The 19,669-nt window shown below is 32.9% G+C and overlaps 2 protein-coding genes across 3 annotated transcripts in view; one reads left to right on the forward strand and one right to left on the reverse strand.

Moving 5' to 3' along the window:
* The window catches only part of LOC119631968 (paramyosin, long form), a 31,256-nt gene extending 26,918 nt beyond the window's left edge, over positions 1-4,338 (forward strand). For both annotated transcript variants that reach the window (XM_038024616.1, XM_038024617.1), the window contains 4 exons: positions 2,927-3,446; positions 3,517-3,612; positions 3,701-3,982; positions 4,081-4,338. In XM_038024616.1, coding sequence (XP_037880544.1) covers positions 2,927-3,446; positions 3,517-3,612; positions 3,701-3,982; positions 4,081-4,275 — 1,093 coding nt within the window. In that variant the 3' untranslated portion in view covers positions 4,276-4,338. The remainder of the gene's footprint in view (positions 1-2,926; positions 3,447-3,516; positions 3,613-3,700; positions 3,983-4,080) is intronic.
* Positions 4,339-11,366: 7,028 nt separating this feature from the next.
* LOC119631670 (nuclear distribution protein nudE homolog) lies at positions 11,367-18,329 on the reverse strand. Its single transcript, XM_038024075.1, has 6 exons — positions 17,451-18,329; positions 17,223-17,376; positions 16,844-17,117; positions 16,482-16,754; positions 15,765-15,871; positions 11,367-11,763 (listed from the first exon to the last, which is right to left on the reverse strand). Exons 1-6 carry the CDS (start codon positions 17,528-17,530, stop codon positions 11,380-11,382), a joined length of 1,272 nt encoding a protein of 423 aa, XP_037880003.1. The 5' UTR covers positions 17,531-18,329; the 3' UTR covers positions 11,367-11,379.
* Between the last annotated feature and the right edge of the window lie 1,340 nt (positions 18,330-19,669).

Here is a 19,669-nt window from a genome sequence, read left to right on the forward strand (position 1 = left end):
ACCTATCACCTATGCATACATACATCTATATAAGCAAAGCAAGCAAGCAAGCATCAGGCATTGTTGTTGTATTAGTTGTATATAAATTCTTGATAGCATTTTTATTGGTTACTGATTTCGATGTCTGAGGTTTTTTAGCATTATGCATATGTTTATTTATAGAATACCCTCAATAAAAATTTGCCTTAAAAAATAAATAAATAAAACAACAATAAAAATAATTACAACGCCAACAAACACAAACAAAACAATTAGTCATTTTAGATTAGGCACAGATAGATATCATAAAAATATTCCATAGATAAGTCTAATCACTAGATTGGCTTAATGTGATACATGTAAAGCATGGTTCCGACATAACATGTTACGAACTAAACGAATTAATTAAGCGGAGCACGTCTGCGTACAAAATCTTAATTAATTACAAAATTAATTAACAGAAAAGTACGAATTCGTTTACTTCACGGAATTGAATCGATCTAGAATCGCTACAAACCACATCAATTTTTGCCAAATAATAACAAAATTAATTTTGTTGACCTTAAGACAGAGATTATTTCATTAATTATGCACATAGTAAGCTTTTATGTGAGACTAATGTAATAATATATTATTTTGAAATATTCAGTTAAAGCTTGCAAAGTTAGATTTTTGCCGAGCACGGTCAGGTCAGATCCATTGTTAACGTCTATTTGCCGCTTTCAACTGAGAATAATATATACTAGGTCTCTATTTTATGAGTTTAGCAAAGACACACAGCAGGTGGAAGAATCTGCGGTGAGGTACATTTAGATTAATCTAGGCTACGTTTCGAATCTCATGCTAAATAAGAAATTTCGACTTTTATCTTTATATGCACATTCACTTGAACACATATAAGGATATAAGACAAATGCAAAGAGAAATCGCATGCACTCCTATACACCGATGATGGGTATAAAAAAAAAAAAAAATTAAAGCTTTAAAGTATTAACAGTATTAGGCGACGGGTACGTTTTCATTCCCTTTATAAAAATAAAGAGAAGACCATCTTCGAATATCAATTGATCAGATACTAGGCACAAGCGCAATTAGATATTATTTAGTAACATAGCATGTCCAAAAGATAAAATTCTTAATATTTACTGGAGCAGCCGTATTCCGGTATGTGACCAATCGTTACTCATAAAGCGAAAAATTGTATTTTCTTGTCTGTCTAATCACAGTAAACCTTTTCAATATCGATATCACAAAAAAAAAAAAAAAAAAACACCAGTGTGCTAACGTGTCACGAAAACCGCAAAAAAATAATTGTGACTGCGTTGTGACTTGTGATTGCTCGCTATTTCCGTATCTGAAATATAAGATAAGTAACGAAATAATGACGACAATGTAGCCCCAGAAAAATCATACTAATAAAGTAAAAATCAATCACATTTAAGCTAAAGACAAATAATGTTTTCACGCCTGTACAACACACAAGAATGTTTCTTAACTAAATTAGTGCTGAGGGCCAAGGAAAAAGTATTGAACTCTACGTACATTAGGGATATTAATATTAATGCGTGCCTTCTTATTAATGGCTTAAATGGATAAATCAAAAGTGCTTACGTTACCAAGTCGAGCAAACACAATTAACCCAACTTATTAATGATCAGACGAGCGTGTTATGAGAAACCGATTACAAATTGCTCTTATGAAAGAAAAAATTAATTTTTTTTCTTAATTAAGAATATATTGCTGCTCTTAATCGTTCTACTTAAATAAAAAAATTTTAAATTTGATCGAGGCACTGTTTAAGTAAGGCCGATGCAAAAATCATTTCGATTAATTGAATGACATGAATGCATTTAACAAAATACTTTTCAATGATAATTCATTGATTTAAGATAATGATTATGAAGGCTATGTGGAAGGTAAATATATCTTTCCTCCATCTTTTCATATATATTTTATAAAAGAAGAGCTCTGACGGAAATTGCGATTTTTCAATTCATTTGCAGCGTCTGCAAGGATGCTGCAGAGACCCCACAATGATCGGCATTAAATTTTGAATTGAATCAAGCATTTCTGCCTCTCGGTCTGTGTAATGTGTGTCCTAAACAAGTGAAGCTGTCGACTTCAAACTTGGCAGAAACATTGGAATACCTTATATGCAGGTTGTTATTGAAATTGGCCCAAATCGCTCGAAAGGCACGCCTATAATACCATATAAGTCCAAAACACCCCTATTTTCCAAAAATAAATATAATAAACAATTGTTCTTTTGCTCTTCACTCATAAACTACAGCAGATAAATGTACAAAAATGTCACCACATATTCTATGGGCTATGCTGTGGTACTTAGTAAAGTACAAAGATGGAAAAAGTGGACCATGCTTGCCCAACATTATAATCTGTAGTTTTTTTTTCAATATTTTAAAAACCCCACCACAGTCCACTACTAAATATTCTATGCCCGTTCGCTTAATACAGTTATTCATGTAACGACTTTTCAAAATAAGGAGTTACGTGGGAAATGGGTCCTTGGTCCTTAGGGCAAAACAAGCCAGTATGTTAAATGCATCGAAATATCTTTTAGTTGAACACGAAAGAACAAAGCGGACAGATGGACACCTGGATGGAAGGACAGGCAAATTTAAATTGATTCAGAAAGTGATAATAAAGGTTGGATCTATGTATTGCACACATTCGCACAAACGTAATATTGTACCTTTATATATATAAGTGGTGTAGAGTGTAATAATAGGAGGGAGTATTAGAAAAACTCCAAGTCGAAAATTTTGTAGTGTAGTTGAATGCCAATGAAAGTTTTAGTCTAGTTTTAGTCCTCAAAGTAAGTGTTTATGGATAAATGTTAATAAATTTCCAAATTCTATAAAATATATAAATAAATTAATTTTATTATATAATAATATTTTAATTTCATTAAAAATAATGAAAATAGCAAGCAGACTGCTTTAGAAATCGAACAATTGAATGCTCGCGTCATTGAAGCCGAAACCCGTTTAAAGACCGAAGTGCAACGCATCAAGAAGAAGTTGCAAATCCAGATCACCGAATTGGAAATGAGCTTGGATGTCGCCAACAAAACCAATATTGACTTACAGAAGGTTATTAAGAAGCAATCGTTGCAATTGACCGAATTGCAAGCCCACTACGAAGATGTTCAACGTCAGTTGCAGACCACTTTGGATCAGTATGGTGTCGCCCAACGTCGCTTGGCCTCCATGAACGGCGAATTGGAAGAGGTTCGCTCCCAACTGGATAGTGCTAGTCGCGCTAAGCGTACCGTTGAATTACAATTCGAGGAGGCCCAAACTCGCATTAATGAACTACACGTAACCAATGTAAACTTGGTATCGATGAAATCGAAATTGGAACAGGAATTGTCTGTGGTGGCTACCGATTATGAAGAAGTCACTAAAGAATTGCGTATCAGTGATGAACGCTACCAGAAGGTCTCGGTAAGTATGGCACCTTAAAACTTAAATGAGCGTAAAAGAATCTGAAGAAGCCATTGGTTTTATTGTTTAGGTTGAACTCAAGCATACCATTGAACAGATCCACGAAGAACAAGAACGTATTGTGAAATTGGAAACTATTAAGAAATCTTTGGAAGTCGAAGTTAAGGTAAAGTATAACATTTTTCGAAATTTTCTTAATTAACAAAAAAAAAAAAAAAAAAAATTTTTCATACATTATAACTGGGTTTTGCTAGAACTTGTCTGTACGTTTGGAAGAGGTCGAGTTGAATGCTGTGGCTGGTAGCAAACGTATCATTAGCAAATTGGAGGCGCGCGTACGTGATTTAGAACTTGAATTGGAGGAGGAGAAGCGAAGACACGCCGAAACTATTAAGATTTTGAGGAAAAAGGAACGCACTGTCAAAGAAGTGATGGTGCAATGCGAAGAGGATCAACGAAATATTGCCTTGTTGCAAGAGGCTTTGGATAAATCCGTCGCCAAGGTCAATCTATTTAAACGCCAATTAAGTGAACAGGCAAGAATCAATCAATCATTTGAAAAATTGTGATAAACATTTGATTGGATTTTTTCTCTTTTTTTTTTTTTTTGTTGTTGTCTTGCATTTTTCTGCAGGAGGGCATGTCTCAACAATCTGTTACCCGCGTGCGCCGTTTCCAACGTGAATTGGAGGCAGCTGAAGAACGCGCTGAAGTCGCAGAGACCAATTTGAATATGGTTCGCGCCAAGCATCGCACCTTTGTTACCACCTCAACTGTGCCCGGTTCCCAAGTCTTCATCCAAGAGACCACAAGAACGATCACCGAATAAATTGATTTATAATTTTATTTTAGTTCTTTTTTCTCTTTTTTTTTTTTTTTTGTTATTCAACAACATCAACAAAAACAATGTTTGTTTTCTTTTTGATTATAACTAACCACACAGCCTAACAACCGTCACGTCAATTGCGTAAACACCTCCACTACCGCATTTCCCATACCCGCCCTGATCTACTCAGCTCTGTTGGAAAGAATTCCAACATCTATGAAAACATTGTTTTCAAGTTTTTCTAATTTTAAATGTGTATTTTAATTTTATAAAATTCTCAAATTTTATTCTAAAGAAATGAACAACAAATAAATATTTTTAAATTTAAGCAAAAAAAAAAAAAAAAAAAAAAAAAAAAAAAAAAGTTTTAAAACTCAACACCAGAAAAACTACAAATTTGTTAATATTTATTTATAATTTTTTTTCTAAGCAATAGAATTTTTCTTCTTTTTTTTTTTTCTTTTTAACATATATCAGAGAAAAGCCAATAAAACATGTAAAAATACGAGGGAGAATTTACTTCAATGAGAACAAATAAACTAAAATCGGATTTTATAATTTTTACTCAAGTTTTTAAACCTAATGACGGGTTTTTTTTTTTCTCCTCATCCACTTCTCATCATTCAATCTATTCTTAATTTCTTTTCTTTTTCTTATTATTATTTTTTCATTCGTTAATTGTAAGTTGATTGTCTTGATTTAAATTTTCTTGTCTTTTGTTATGTACACAATTTTCTTTACTTAATCGTTTACATACATAAATTTACATTTTTAACAAACAAATCACACATATATACACGCACTTATGTATTTATTGTTTGTATGTAGTTTTATATGGATCTTTATCTATCTATATGATATTTTTTGTAGTCAACCAAAGATAATGAGCGCACGCATAGCGGTTGCGCGAAAAGCGCCAACAAATCCTTGCCCAATTTTATGAATAGCATAGCGATTGAAAATAACTCGCAAGACTTTAGCGGATAACTAACGAAAGAGAACTTGAAGGAGACATTTATAATCATGCATTATCTTTCATTCAATAATATTATAATCAAACAAGCTATTAATTTATCGTTTGCATCTATGGCTTCAGGATTCATTTTAATCTAAATTTATATAAAATAAAAAAAGTTATCATCATTTTCTTAACTAATAAATTATCATTATTATTATGTAATATAAAGAGGAAAATTAATTGTTAATACTAATAAAGAATAACTTATGCATTTTCATTCAGCTTCCGTAACGTAGGTACAAACGTCGAAAATGTTTTATTTCGTAATGAGATTAGAAATCCAAATTATTTAATCTCCTCGTCAGTCATTCTACTTGACTAAAACGTCTATCCACATTCATTCATACTCATATAGCATTTATTATCGAATTGTTTTCATTTCATTTAAATGATGAAGGAATTTATCGCCGACAAAGGATGTGAGTATACCAGATTTATTTGTAAAACATACACATACATACAAGTATTCTTGATCAGCGAAATATTCCAAATCTAGCTTAATTTACAATGTAATGTATGTACGCAGATTAAAGGGCATTTTTGGATCGAAAACCATAACCAAATCTATAACTAATCTATGGCACATGCTCTATAATCTGTCCATCTCTTCTCTATGTGGTCCTAAATGGCGAACCTTTACATAAAAAGACAATTTCTTACACTTACTTGGATTAAGAGATATGAGATTTACTCTACTCCAGTACAAATTCTTTATATCGTGCTGACGACCTAATCTCATGGCGCACGATGGCACACGAGTTATCTTGACAAGCGATAATTGACGACCCTCCAAGACTAGGGCAATCCGCATTGAAGGGGGCCCTACTACTCGTGAGGCACCGAAATAATGAATAGGTGTGAGCCATTTTCCCGCTTATTGGTATGCATCGAGGCCTATCGAAACACATTTTGAATAGTTCGCCACGAAACTTCGGGGTAAGCGCAACCACCATGATACTCTGCGAAGGGCCGTATCCAGCAATCAGATAAGAAGGCATTCATCCCGATAGGCAGACGGGTAGTGCAGGGGTTTTTGGGCAACCTGACCTTCGTGGACACACATTTACTTCATGGCTTATCGTTCTATTACACAATTTACACAATGCTATATAGCTTTGGGTGATCTATTACTGCACGCAGCCAGAGCCACTCTTGCGTTTAGACCACGCCACACGTCCCGAAACGCCGTCCAATAACTGCCCTCTCTCAAGGAAATAATGCTTTCAAGATTGTCATCACTCAGTACACACCCAACTGTGCCCCGTTCCTCTTAAATATCGCTGACTATCCTGTGTTCGATGATTTCCATAAAAGAGAACGAGAAGGGGAAGAAAAGAGAGCCCTCTTCCGATACACCGCTTAGGTTTCCAAGAGAAAAACCTGTCGCCAGGTTATAGATAGCAATCCTTAAACTCTTAAACTCTTTACCGTAAACTATGCAACTCTCGGTAGTGAGAGTCACAAAAGCAACACCACGAAAAGGCGATCCAAAAGGATTACATAGTCCTCTCCCCAATTTCAACAGTTTCTCATATATACCAGGGCTGTGACGGATCCCCCCCTCTTGTGATCTGTCACCATGTGTTAACAGTAAGAAATTGATTAATATCCCAACTTTTTATAGACGGAGGTGAACAGACCGACAGACGAATATGCTTGAATCGATTTAAGCAGGTCCGCCGTCCGCCTGTCCATCTGCGTAATGTCTGTTTTAAACATTTTCCAGGTCGTGAAAAAGAAAGCTATCGACTTCAAATCTTCCTATCTTTCGATTGAGTCCACGTTAATTATATAAATAAAAAACCAGTTTCAGTTTGCCTCTAGGATATTTTTTCTCTTCTTTTTTATTTAAATCATCTCAGTTCAAATGTTGACACAATTGTTGGTTTTGTTTATTTACTTTTGTAAAATCAACAGTATTAACGTGTAGGAGACCGAGACAGTATGGGAAAGAGAACGAGAGAGTCTACATAGGTTACATTTTAATGTTATTACACTTACTGCAAAAAAATTTTTCATTTTTTTTTTTTTTTTTTTTTTTTTTATATTCTACATTTTCTTCACTTTAATTTTATTTCAAAAACATTTAATTTTTATGATGGTTTTCTTTTAATTCATTTGGAAAAAAGCATCTCAAAAAAACATTTCATTAATGTTTGAAAAAAAAAAAAAAAAATAGATTTCCAAGTTTGTGTGTATGTATGCATGTGTATGTGTGTGTGTATAGTTGTGTATGTTCATATAAATTAATAACTAAACATCTTTACTTCTTGTAGAAAAAAAAGCTCTTCAGCATATGCATTATTTTTTGGAAAGGGGGAGGGGCACTTATATAAATATAGTAAAACATAATAAATATCAAATCACAAGTACTTGTCAACTCTTGTTTTATTTATACCTTAGATTAGCTAAAAAAAAAAAAAAAAATATATATATATATATATATGTTATATATTCGCTTTAAAGCGAATCGTGGATGCCCACCACCCTAAATCCTTTTAGATCTTTTTCATTTGGCGCTTTTTTTTAGCTTTTTCGCTTTAGCAGTTTTTCATCTCTAGTGTTATAAGTTAAAAACAAAAATAACTAATAATAACATTTTATATATATTTCGTATTTTTGAGATTTTTTCAGCTTTTTTTTTTTTTTTTAAGTGTTTAGGGGCCAGTCACGCCCATTTTCAAAGGTCTGAAGATTTTTAAAAAATGATATTAAACTAAAAATGAATGAGCTGAGCATTAACTTTCAGTGTAAACTCGGTGATGAGTTTTCGATTTCGAACGACTGTGCCAAACGGACAAACGAACAAACGAACAAATTCAATTCAGAATCTTAGGCTAATTAATTGTACACTAAAAGTATATTTCTGCTTTGAGAGTCTCTCTAATGATGATAATCAGAAAGTGTCCGGGATGTCCGTCGCATATTTTCGCAGTCTCATAAATAGAAAGCTATGGAAAGCTACGTTTATTATTCCTCTTTATGGGTGACGTTGGGTGTAATAAAGATGAAATTTCTTCTCTTTTTCGTTTTTCGTTTTTTTAAACACTAAAAAAGGACGTAAATTATTTACCTTAATAATCGAAATTAGAAAGAAAGCAATCAATTTTTAACCTATAATCGGGCGATTCGAATGTGGAAAACCGAAATAGCTTTACTTAATGAATTAAAGTCTCTTCTTCTTCTGCTTTAGCTATTTTATCTTTTGTTTTATGAATCTTTTTTTTTTTTTTTGCTTTTGCTTTTGTTTTGTTTTTTTTCTCTTTGTAGTGATAACAAGTGTCTACACTTACGCTACTACTCGTGTGTTTTTTAATTGTGTTTTATTTGAGTCCTTATACAAAAATGCAGATACAAACAAACACAAGATATTGCAGGCACTCTATGCTTTCTGAAATGTTTTATTTTTTTTTTTTTCTACGTTCTTTTCTGATTTACTCTTTGATGAAATCGATTTTAATTTAAGGGATAAAAAAAAAATAATAATAAATTAAAAAAAAAAAAAATTTGTAAAAAAATTTTGATCATATTCTTAGTTTTCTTATTTTTCGTTTTCGTTTTTTTTTTTTTTTTTTTTTTTCATTGGTGAACGTACCACATATATAATATGGTTTGCATTCTTTTTCGTTCGTTGAAGATGCGCGTTTAACGAACTTTCAAGCTCGTTTAGACATCATCATGGAATTGAAATTTTTTTGTTAATGCATTTGAAATATTTGCTCATATTTAGAGTGTAGATAAAGGTGGTGCTAGTGTTAGTGTGCCCTTTGCTGTAGCCATAAATCTTGTAGTTGTCTCTTGATGTTCTTGTTGTTTTAATTCATCATTAAATTCTTCATCATCTAATGTGCTTGCAGTCAGAGTATATTGTGTTGCGGTACTGCAACATAGCGGTTGTCATTGACGCGGTTGTATTCCTGATCCTTGCTCTCGGTAGGTCTTCAATTTCGTTTCCATAGCCTACCGAATAAAAGATTATCATACAAAAAGATATATAAGAAAAAAAAAAAAAAAATCGAAACTAAGACAAAGAGGACAATATAAGAAATATTTGTCTTAAAATAAATTTTAAACGGCCATCGCCTAATGTAAAGTATTGTCCGTTGACTAATCACTACCATTTAGTTTCGGTGAATATTTAGGTCAAACTACCAATGAATATCTGCTACAGCGTTTACTTTAGGCAACACAGAATACCTGCTTAGCCCGAAACAAATTATAGACTAGCTAGAGATCACAATCGATATCATTATTAGCACTTCTCCGTACAATCATAATATACTTGTCCGTTATTATGTTATTGGCCCTCAAGGTTCATTTCCCCAAATAGTTGGTACACTTACAACGATCCTAAATTGATCGTAGCTAGCATGTGTACACTTACCGTTTTTTTACTCTTTTGCAAACGTTGGTCAAAAGTCCACTGATATTCTATATCAGTCTATATGCCTTTTGTATAGTATATGGAACTTTGAAAGTTTCATTTGTCAAAAACGAAAGAAAAACCCATGGCCCATAAATTAAAATAATAAAACTGAGCACGTCAATCTAGACCAATACTAATAGACGTAACACCCCGGATATTCACATCGGAATAAAGATAACAAGAAGAATAGCAATTGAAATATATTAGCAGGCCAATGCATTCATTTCGCTTATGACCTTCAGGATTCACTAGATTACAAATATTTTCGCTCAATGCGAGATCGTAAGGCAATTAACCTATGCTCGTTGGCCTGGTGCTAATCTTCTCAAAATTGTAAAAACGGAATCCTTGAAGAGTAGCAGAAAGTAGTCAGAAAATGACTGCGAAAATGGGACGAGCTTGAGTTAAGCGGGACAAGTTAGAAACAGTAACATTTTCGTCAAAGCCTTGTTCTCCTCATGTTTTGTTCAAGACAAACCAATCGCATACAGGAAAAAATTGGAAATCGCCAAAAAAAAATATATACTTTATTCTTCCATTTTTTTATCAGAAAAAACCACTTTGTCTTATTGCTCCCACATACGAAACCTAGAATGCGACTTTATCACTGATATTAGAAATTAATTGTTAATAATACAAAAAAGAAAGAAAGAAAAGAAAAACAAGTAAACAAATTAAATTCGGTCGGGACCGAATCTTTTATACCCATTACCGTTTACCCCCCCCCCAAAAAAAAAGACAAAAGAATTAAAAGAATAAAATTTGATTTCTTCTATTTTCAAAATAAAAGCCTTTGTCGTAGAGGCATGTGGGCATTGTAGGCGCGTCCTTCGAAAAATTTACATCAATTCCAAACTGTTCTGCAAAGTTTTAGCCGATATGCCATTTTCGCTAACGAGAGAATGTTTACCACAAATTTTACAAAGTTACGCAAGCAGCCAGATAGACAGACAAACAGACAGCACGTGATTAGGTGCATTCAAGGGTTGTAGCTGGCCAAGAATTTGTACATTTTATGGGGTTTTTGAAGCTTGCTTCTGCACGTTATAAAGGTATCGTAAAGGAAAAATAATTCAAATTTGATACACTATAATATTGGGTAGGCGTGGTCCACTTTTTTGCATTTTTCTGCGCAAAAGCTACAGCATCGCCAACAGAATATGCGTTCGAATTTTTGTATATTTATTATGAGTAATGAGCAAAAAATCAACTTATCTGTCCCTTTGAAAAACGGAGGTGTTCTCAGTTTACGTGGTGCTGTGGTGTATGTGTCCTTCGACCAATTTCGACCATGTTTAATGTCGACTTGCGTACGAGAGCTTCCAATGTTTCCGCCAAATTTGAAGGCCATTATTCTTGTCGTTTACAACAGACATAACACAGACGGACTGACTGACATGCTTAAATCGATTTAGAATTTGATGCTGATTAAGAATATATACACTCTGCGGGGTCTCTGATGCTGAGTAAAAATGAATTTACCTCTCGTCCCTCGGTGATGGGTATAAACAGAACGTTTAAAAATCCCTTTTTTTTTAAGAATATTTTTAACAATATAAAACCTTTATTCAAATATAAAATAATTATAAAAAAAGAAAAAAAAAAAAAATGATGTAAAAAAAACCCTTTTCCATTTTTGAAATATTAATTAAATATTTAATTATTACAATTCATCGCTACCGTTACTGTTAACTAAAGAAGTCCTTAGGCTGATATTGGGGAATGTCCCGTTACCGCTGATACGTTCAGCGAAACGTTTAAAAATATTTGTACTAAAATTTAAACTTGTACTACTTTGTGTAAAAGAGGAACGACATTTTCGCAAAGCTACAATATCATCATCGTTGACATTTGCTGGTTGCGATAGCTCATTACCAACGACACTTGTGTGACTGACTGGATAATCTGTGGATATTGCGTTCACATTTTGTACATTCATGACTGTGGAATTATTAGAGATAGTAGTGCTTGATGGTGATGACGTGTCGATGGGCAAACAAATGCAACGAAATCTTTGACATTGTGGACATAACAATGCTTTATCCAACTGGAAGATATGTAAATTGAAATAATGCGCATAAATGATTGATTGATTTATTTATTCATTATTATTATTATTATTATTATTATTATTATTATTATTATTACTTATTTCCTTCTTTCTTTTTTTTTTTTTAATTAAATATTATTGCTTTCCATTAGTTACTATACATATACATATGTGTGTGAGAATGAATGAATAGCGAAGGTTATAATAAGATTTAATAGAAGCAAACTAAACAGTTAGAAGACAGGGCGATGCAGTTAGAATTATATATGAATATTAAAACAACACATAATTAAGTGTTCATTCTAGAAATAAGATCATGGAATTATATCGCTGTTGTATAACTATTACAAAGAATCTGTACAATATTTTCTATATCCACCACCAAGGTGAGGGGCACACAAAACTTGTCCTTTTGTTTGTAAAACGCTAAACTACCCATTGATCTATTGATTTGAAAGTGGGCATGGCCATTCTTAGATAAAACAAGTAGGAAAGTTATACTCGACGGTGACCGAATCTCGCCAACCCGCCACATAAGACCTTAATATGTGAGAAAACGTGTTTTTCAAAACGTCCCAAGGCTTTATTTAATTAAATTATCACTAACACACTTCACCGCGTTCTACTCTTCAACTCCTTTCATTTGATACCTTGTATCAACATTTATCCATTTATCGTGACAACCAACGTAATTAATTTAGAATTATTCTCCAGATCCTTTTATATGGTGTACTCATGTCAACGGTATCGTAACGAAAGAATTTGTTCACTGCATTGTGATGTCCGAGATATTCAATTTGGAACTAATACGTCACATTCAGTTTTTCGCATTGTCCTCTTCAAGTTCTTTTATTTGATACCCACATCGATGGTATTGCTCGGAAAAAATGCATCCACCACGGCAAGACATCCTACATACTTTTTTGTTCAGAATTAACACATTTTTAAACAGATAATAAATATATCTGCATTTAAGGAATCGGCAAAATAATTTTTAACATTCTGTCTTATTTATCACACCACACAGGCGGACGGACAGGGCTGAATCAATTCAAAATTTCACGCTCATCTTTAGAGGATCTTAGAAGCTTCCTTTTGTCTGTTACATATATTATAAAAAAATAAAACGATTATAACTTCATTCTTCAGTGATGGATATAACAAAGGAAATTTAATCTATTCTAATGGGTCTAAAATCTGATACGAATATTTATCAAAATCGAAAAACAAAACTCAGTGGAAAAGTGTTTCTTTCTACTTAGAAAGCTGATACTGCCACAATTGAACAATTCAACAACAAGCGAATAATTGAATATATCGGCAAAAAATGCAAAGCGATTGATGCCTTCCGGAAAATCCACGCAATCATAAACTAGAAAAGTAGAGATGCGATAGGAAGTGATATGATGTCTGCAGATGAAAATGTTGGCCAGACCATAGCATGCATAGTAATCGATGAAGATTACAGCACTGCGTTGAAAGGCGACTTTTCGTATAAATTGGAAAAGTCGGTCTTAAACGTGTCGCTTGAAGGATTCGATGCAATACAAAAAAAAATCGTACCGCATTTTCGAAAGTTGTTGACTTTCGATTATGGGTCACAATTTTCAAGACAAAAGGACGAACACTCTTCATAATGATTCGGATCGGATCATCTCCTCGACCGCTCCCCTCAGAAAGCTTTTTTTTGGTAAGTCATCAAATAAATGTCTGTATTAAACAAGATGGTAAAGAGAATTTAATGGTAAACCGTATCTCACTAAAGTATATTTACTTTTTTTTACGTTATTTTCATTCTCTTACTAGAGGAACGATTTTTTATAAAATTTTTCCAAAATGTATTTTCAATTCATTTTAAATTGGGTGGGTAATATTTTTTTGCAAAGCTAACCTTATTATATAATAAAAAGCTTCAAGGATTCGCCTAAGTCGTTTCTTTTGCCTCAGAAGAAGCAATTTTCTATCCATTACTCCTGCTTCTTTCACATCATTCTAAAACGAATATGCGACATGTACGGAGTTTGCGAAATTATTTTGGGGAGATGGGAGATTTTATGATTTTTAAGATGTTCGTCGCTATAGTCACGAATTACTGTTGTTGATCATATCGATATTTTAATTGACTCAATCACAACCTCAACATTATTATTATTAATTGCTTGGGCAAGTCGTAACGCGACCTAGATCTGTCCTATTCGGCCCATGCCCCTAGCCCTCAGGTTTTAGGATTTTTATAGATTCCGTCACCTTCCTTGGATCGGAACACCATATCGTGTTCGACTTGGAAAATTCCCCGCCAAACACATGGAGTCTGATTCTGCAAATGGCCTCACATTCATGCAGAATATGATGTAAGGTTTTTGTCGTCCCTTGACAGAATCTGCATGAATCGGCATCGGACATTCCCATATTTTTCATATAGTGACTGGGGGATTTATTAACCGTGCAGAAATCCGTGACTAAACGTAAGTTATGTGCCATATTGGAGGACTTTATGAATCTTTTTCATCGGCCGTTGTTCTGCACCTTGCTTCCAGCCGCAATTCGATTTTTCCTATGCCCATTGCGATGCCAGCTTGTTAATATGGCTTCTTGGAAAGTCATAGAAAGTTTCAGGACCAAAGATGGTCTCTCAGGCTTCCATGTTCTTTAAACAGTCAACAGCCCTCAAAACCCGAATGGCCAGGCATCCGTATTAGTTGCACATCATTGCGCCTGTCCGGCTCATTCCGTGTTGGAAGGCACTCCAACACAAGCCTAGATGTTACAAGGCCTATTGTTACCACTCGCCCCTTTAGAGATTTTAATGTGGCTTGACTATCGGTGTAAATGCAGATCCGCTCTCTATTCAACTGCCTTCTTAACCATTCAGAGGAATCTCAACATTAGTAAGTCAAGTAATTCGAGAAGTTTATGGATATTCTGCCTATGAAATTTCCCATACGAACTTCTACATTCTCTTCTTCCCTACAAACGCAGCATGCTTATTATTTCAGAATTCGTTTCTAACTTAATTAGAATTTAACTATGTCCGCCTTTCTTCTCATATTGTGTTTGTTGAAGCTTTGCAAGAGTTGCACAAGTGGAGATATATTTTCAGCTGATTCCCTCAAAACTATGCGAAGAAAATTAAATACGTTGGAGTGCTCACTGAACAGGTACTAATAGCCGGTTTATGGCCTGACGATCATTTTAGACTTTGCTTAAACTCTCTGATAATTTTATAATATATAAAAAATATTACGTAAAATCAGCCCGTATCTTTGTGTTTTGTATGCAATAACAGACAAATGGTTTCCAATGTATTTTTTTTTAATTATACTTGTCAATAATTTAAAAAAAACAAAAAAGGACTTATATTTTGCTTAGAGATAATTTAATGATTACCAGCATTTGATTGCTTCGCTCAAATTGAAATACAAAAACACAAGTTTCATTGGAATTATATGACAGTCATATAAATGTAAAATGCTTTTGTAAGTAACGCTTTTAAATAACGTGATCCTCAAAGCTTAACATATATGCACCTGTATGAAACAATGAAAGACTAATGAATTTGCCCACAAAACAACACAAGCAACACCAAGAAGAAAAAAGTTTTTTCTCTAATTTTGTGAAAATTTTTTAGCTTATTAAGTTGACCTGACGATTCAACCGATGAGAATAGAAAATGGAAAGAAATTTGTAATATTCCAAGCAAGCTTTGCAATTATAATTTCAAGAAAGGAACAGTTCCACATTGTATGAACATAGCTAAAATGCAGCAATAGTTTATACTGATATCAAGACTATACTCAGTTTTCCCCTGTGTTTCTACGTAACAAGATCCTATTGTAATAAATGAAATTGTCATTTAGCACATATAAATATATATATATAAGAAATTGCATTCCTTAAAAGAGCATGTTAAACCAAATGATTTAATAAATCCGGTCAATAGGAGAAAAGCGAACACTTTCCGAAGAGCAATGTATGTATAAACTAATGAAGAAACTTACATTGAGTTTCCTGAGCATATCAGCAACAATGTTTAATGCTGTTGTACGCGAACTGGCTGACATAGCATTACCATTAAGTATATTAGCCGGGTCATTATAGGGTTTTCCTAAATGAATCGGACGAAAAAAGAAAAGAAAAATAACAAAAATAATAGTTAAGATAACAGCAAACATTTACAAAAACAAAAAAAAAGAAGACTTAATAATATTGTACAATATATCCTCTCTTGCCAAGCGGCGAAGAATAATTTTCAAATGAATGAATAAACAAAATAGATGAGTTGCGTTGAACAGATGAAAAAGAATTTGTTATAATTGAACAAAATTGATTTATTGTTTCTAATTTGTTTTTTTGCCTTAAAATGTTTTTGTTTCTCATAAATTTTACAAATTTTAATTTACAAAAATAAATAAGTAAATAAATGAATATATAGCAATGAGATGCTGATGATGATTATGGTGATAATTATGGTGAAACACAAAAATATAATACAAAGCATGTTTAGAAAAAGTTTCGTTTCACGCTCAAATGGCCATTGATTACATTTGATATAACAATAGCTTTATATAAGGCCCCTTTTTGAAACAAAGATTTTAATATAAAATCCTTTTTGACTACACGTTGATAAATACGTTAGTACACTAAAATTTAATTACGACATGATTTGTATGTTTTAAAAGCACGTTTAGTTTGTTTTAACGAATGACATATCTTACTTTTTAATGAGCGTTGGTTTTGCTGTTGCAGCTGCTGATGTTCATTAATATTTGTGGTTGATTCGATAATAGTTGTGCCGTTGCTGGTCACGTGATTAACGGCATTATTACAATTGGTAATGTGTTGCGTATTATCACCTAAGAGTTCTCCATTGACTATGCCTGTACAAGTCAAATCAGTCGTACTCGCTGTTAAACCATTTTTCGTAATTGAGCTGGTGGTAGAAATGTTGGTGGAATAACGTGTTTTTACATTCAGTTCTTGTTTAAGATCTGTTTAATGAAATGAACGAAAGTGAAAATGAGGAAAGCTTTCCCGAATTATTTAAAAACCCATTTAATATTATTGTATAACTACGCACCCCTTGTCTCATCCATTAGTCTTTGCAATTTTTCTTGTAATATTTCCTTTTCATCCACTTCCATTTCAAGTAAAGCATTTTTTTCGTATGCTTTGTCAAGCATCCTCTCGAAATCGACAATACTTTCGTTTAATATACGATGTGCCCGCTCCAAATCATCATTTTTCTGTTCCAATTGGCGCAGGTACTCTTTCATTGAATCACGTTCCTTTTTCATATTCTCCAATTGCTTTTCCACATTTGCATATTCTACATTATGAGAATCAAGTTTATCCTAAACATTAAGTGAAATGAAGAGACAATAAGATTAGAAAAAAAAAAAAATAAACAACAAGAACGAAGACAAAAAAAACACCATTTTAGTATTTGAATGACATACCTTAAGCGTTTCGTTTTCCTGTTCCAATGACGAAATTTTCAACTTGAGATCTTTAATTACAGCAAGCTTTTGTTCTAAACTAGCATCCATTTCGGCCTCCATTTCTCGTGACTGCTCGACAAACTCGTCAAATTCTTGCTTAACATCTGTCCATCTGTTCAACGCGTAAGAACAATTTTCCTTATCTCAAGATTGCATATGAGTACTCCATTCAAATAAACAACTTACTCTTTATGAAAAAGCTTGGCTCTTTCCTTCCAATAACGGCATTCATCCTCAACACTATTAAACAACGGTGGATTTTCCATGGCGTAAATAATGTGTATGTATTTGTATTAGCTTTTATATTTTCTCTATATGTATGTGTACACTAAGAAGTACAGCCAAGGGTTTTCTTTTTCGCAAGATTTCTTCTCGCTACGTTAGGGCATATGAACTGCGGCTCCGTAAATGTTTCGCGATTTTTCAATTTTATACAAAATTCTTGCTCTATATGTCTTCTACAAGAAATTATTAAAACGTATTTGGTTTGCCGTGTCTGCTCCCGCCTGGTTTATTTTGTTTGGAGTTCGTCGTTTAGCCAACCCCCTAATTTTATTTTTTTAAATTTCACAATATTATTATGTTTTCGTTATAATTTCTAGCCGAAAAAAAAAAAACTGTCAAGTAATTAAACTGCGAATAAAATCCTTAAAACCAAAAATGTTTTTCTAATGATATGGAAAAATCAATTGTTTCTCGAGTTTTTGAATTGCAAAAGTGAAATGAAAAATTTCTTGAAGTACTCAAAACATTTTCTCTTTTTTCTTTTTTTGTCAATATCTAAAACTAAATGGTATTGTTGGTTTGTTGTTGACTTTTCCTGTTATTATCACACAACACGCACACATATTTAATTCACAAGATTTATCCATTTTGCTTGTCTAATACCATTTTGTCTCCCTATGCGACGACACGAATTTCCTCTCCCTCTATATCTTTTTTCAAGGCAAAAATGAAATCATCAAAAATTTTATACGCATATTTGCTGTTTGACTTTCATCGTTATTTATTTTTGCATTTTTAATTACATGTTTTCACAACAACTTACTTTTTAGAATTTTTTCTCTCCCGTATTATTTAAATGATTATTTACTATAAAAGTCGACAAAGGTAAAATTAGAATGAAATACTACTACTACGTTTGGAATATTTGCACATGCTTGTATAATATCGTATTAAATAAAGCGAACTCCGATGTAAGACAGAGTTGCTGATAAATTCACGTTCGAAATATTGGTAAACTTCATCGATAAATAACTGAAGACGAAAAAAATTAAACAAATAAATAAAGATAAATAATAAATAAATCCATACTAACGTAATGACCTTTTATTACGAACGGTGCGATGTGAGTAAAAGCAAGATAGCAATTCTGTTCTATAATAAATTTATTGTTTTACTAAAACATTATTTTTAATTATATGAATCCTATGTGAAAATACAAAAAAACTCACATCAATACTTTAACTTCAAATTAGCAAATAAAAATGTAAAACCTTCAGATATCGAATAAATAATTTAAATAGAAGCTAAGCGAACAAGTTGGCTCGCTTTAAAAAAATATAATGGTTGGACCGTCCATGGCGCTCAACTCACCGTTTTAAATGAAACTATGAATTTCGGCACGAATTCAAATAACGGATAACGCTGCTGTTGGTCAAGACAAAACTAAACTGAACTTACCCCAGTGAAATAATTAATCATTTATATGAGCTTAGTTGTAATAAAATATGCTTACATTATCTTTTAATAAAATATGTTTATATTACCTTTTTGTAGAATACGCTTACATATCTGTCTGCGATAAATGCTGAATTAAGTGCGCGTGCATTAACCTGCGTTAGTTAAGCCGTTACGGAGTTAAAGTTTAATCTGTTATGAGACTGACAGATGTCAACTAAGATAACCGAAAATTTTATCGGCGTAAAGCCAAAATCTATAAATATCTATAGATTGTACGATTTGTTGATGTGATCTCATCGTTCTTGACGTTTATTCTTTATTGTCCCCACTCTATCGTTTAATTGTCCCGCCTTTCCGAGAATGTTAACGGTTTTCTGTTGAAATAAATCATTTGAACTTTCTCTTCATTCATTGTAAAGGATGTTACTCGACATTATGTCCTAATAAAGTTATGACTTATTGGTAGACTCCGCAAAAATGCTGTTGAAAATGATAGTGTTTCTATTTAACAAGCAAATACCCATTCCTTATTTTTGTGTCTGTATTTCTCTTAATGAGCAGCGCGCAATCTTACAACTTTTGCTTGAAGTCAGTATAAGTGTTTACTATAGATAATATTTCGTAGTACAGTAGCAATAGTAATTATCTTTTTAGCTATTAGAATCAAATAAAAAAATTTTTACAATAAATACTTTACTGCATACGTCAAATAATTCGTACTA

This window comes from Glossina fuscipes, unplaced genomic scaffold (genome assembly GCF_014805625.2).
Source record: "Glossina fuscipes isolate IAEA_lab_2018 unplaced genomic scaffold, Yale_Gfus_2 1, whole genome shotgun sequence".
Classification (NCBI taxonomy): domain Eukaryota; kingdom Metazoa; phylum Arthropoda; class Insecta; order Diptera; family Glossinidae; genus Glossina; species Glossina fuscipes.

Bases quoted from the DNA above. Each gene is read 5' to 3' on its own strand.
- LOC119631670 (XM_038024075.1), bottom strand. From the start codon at position 17,530: ATGGAAAATCCACCGTTGTTTAATAGTGTTGAGGATGAATGCCGTTAT. The intron at 17,118-17,222 runs GTATGTCATTCA...CTTAATGTTTAG, and splicing joins AGGAAAACGAAACGCTTAAG to GATAAACTTGATTCTCATAA. The intron at 11,764-15,764 runs GTAAGTTTCTTC...CATATCTTCCAG, and splicing joins ATATGCTCAGGAAACTCAAT to TTGGATAAAGCATTGTTATG.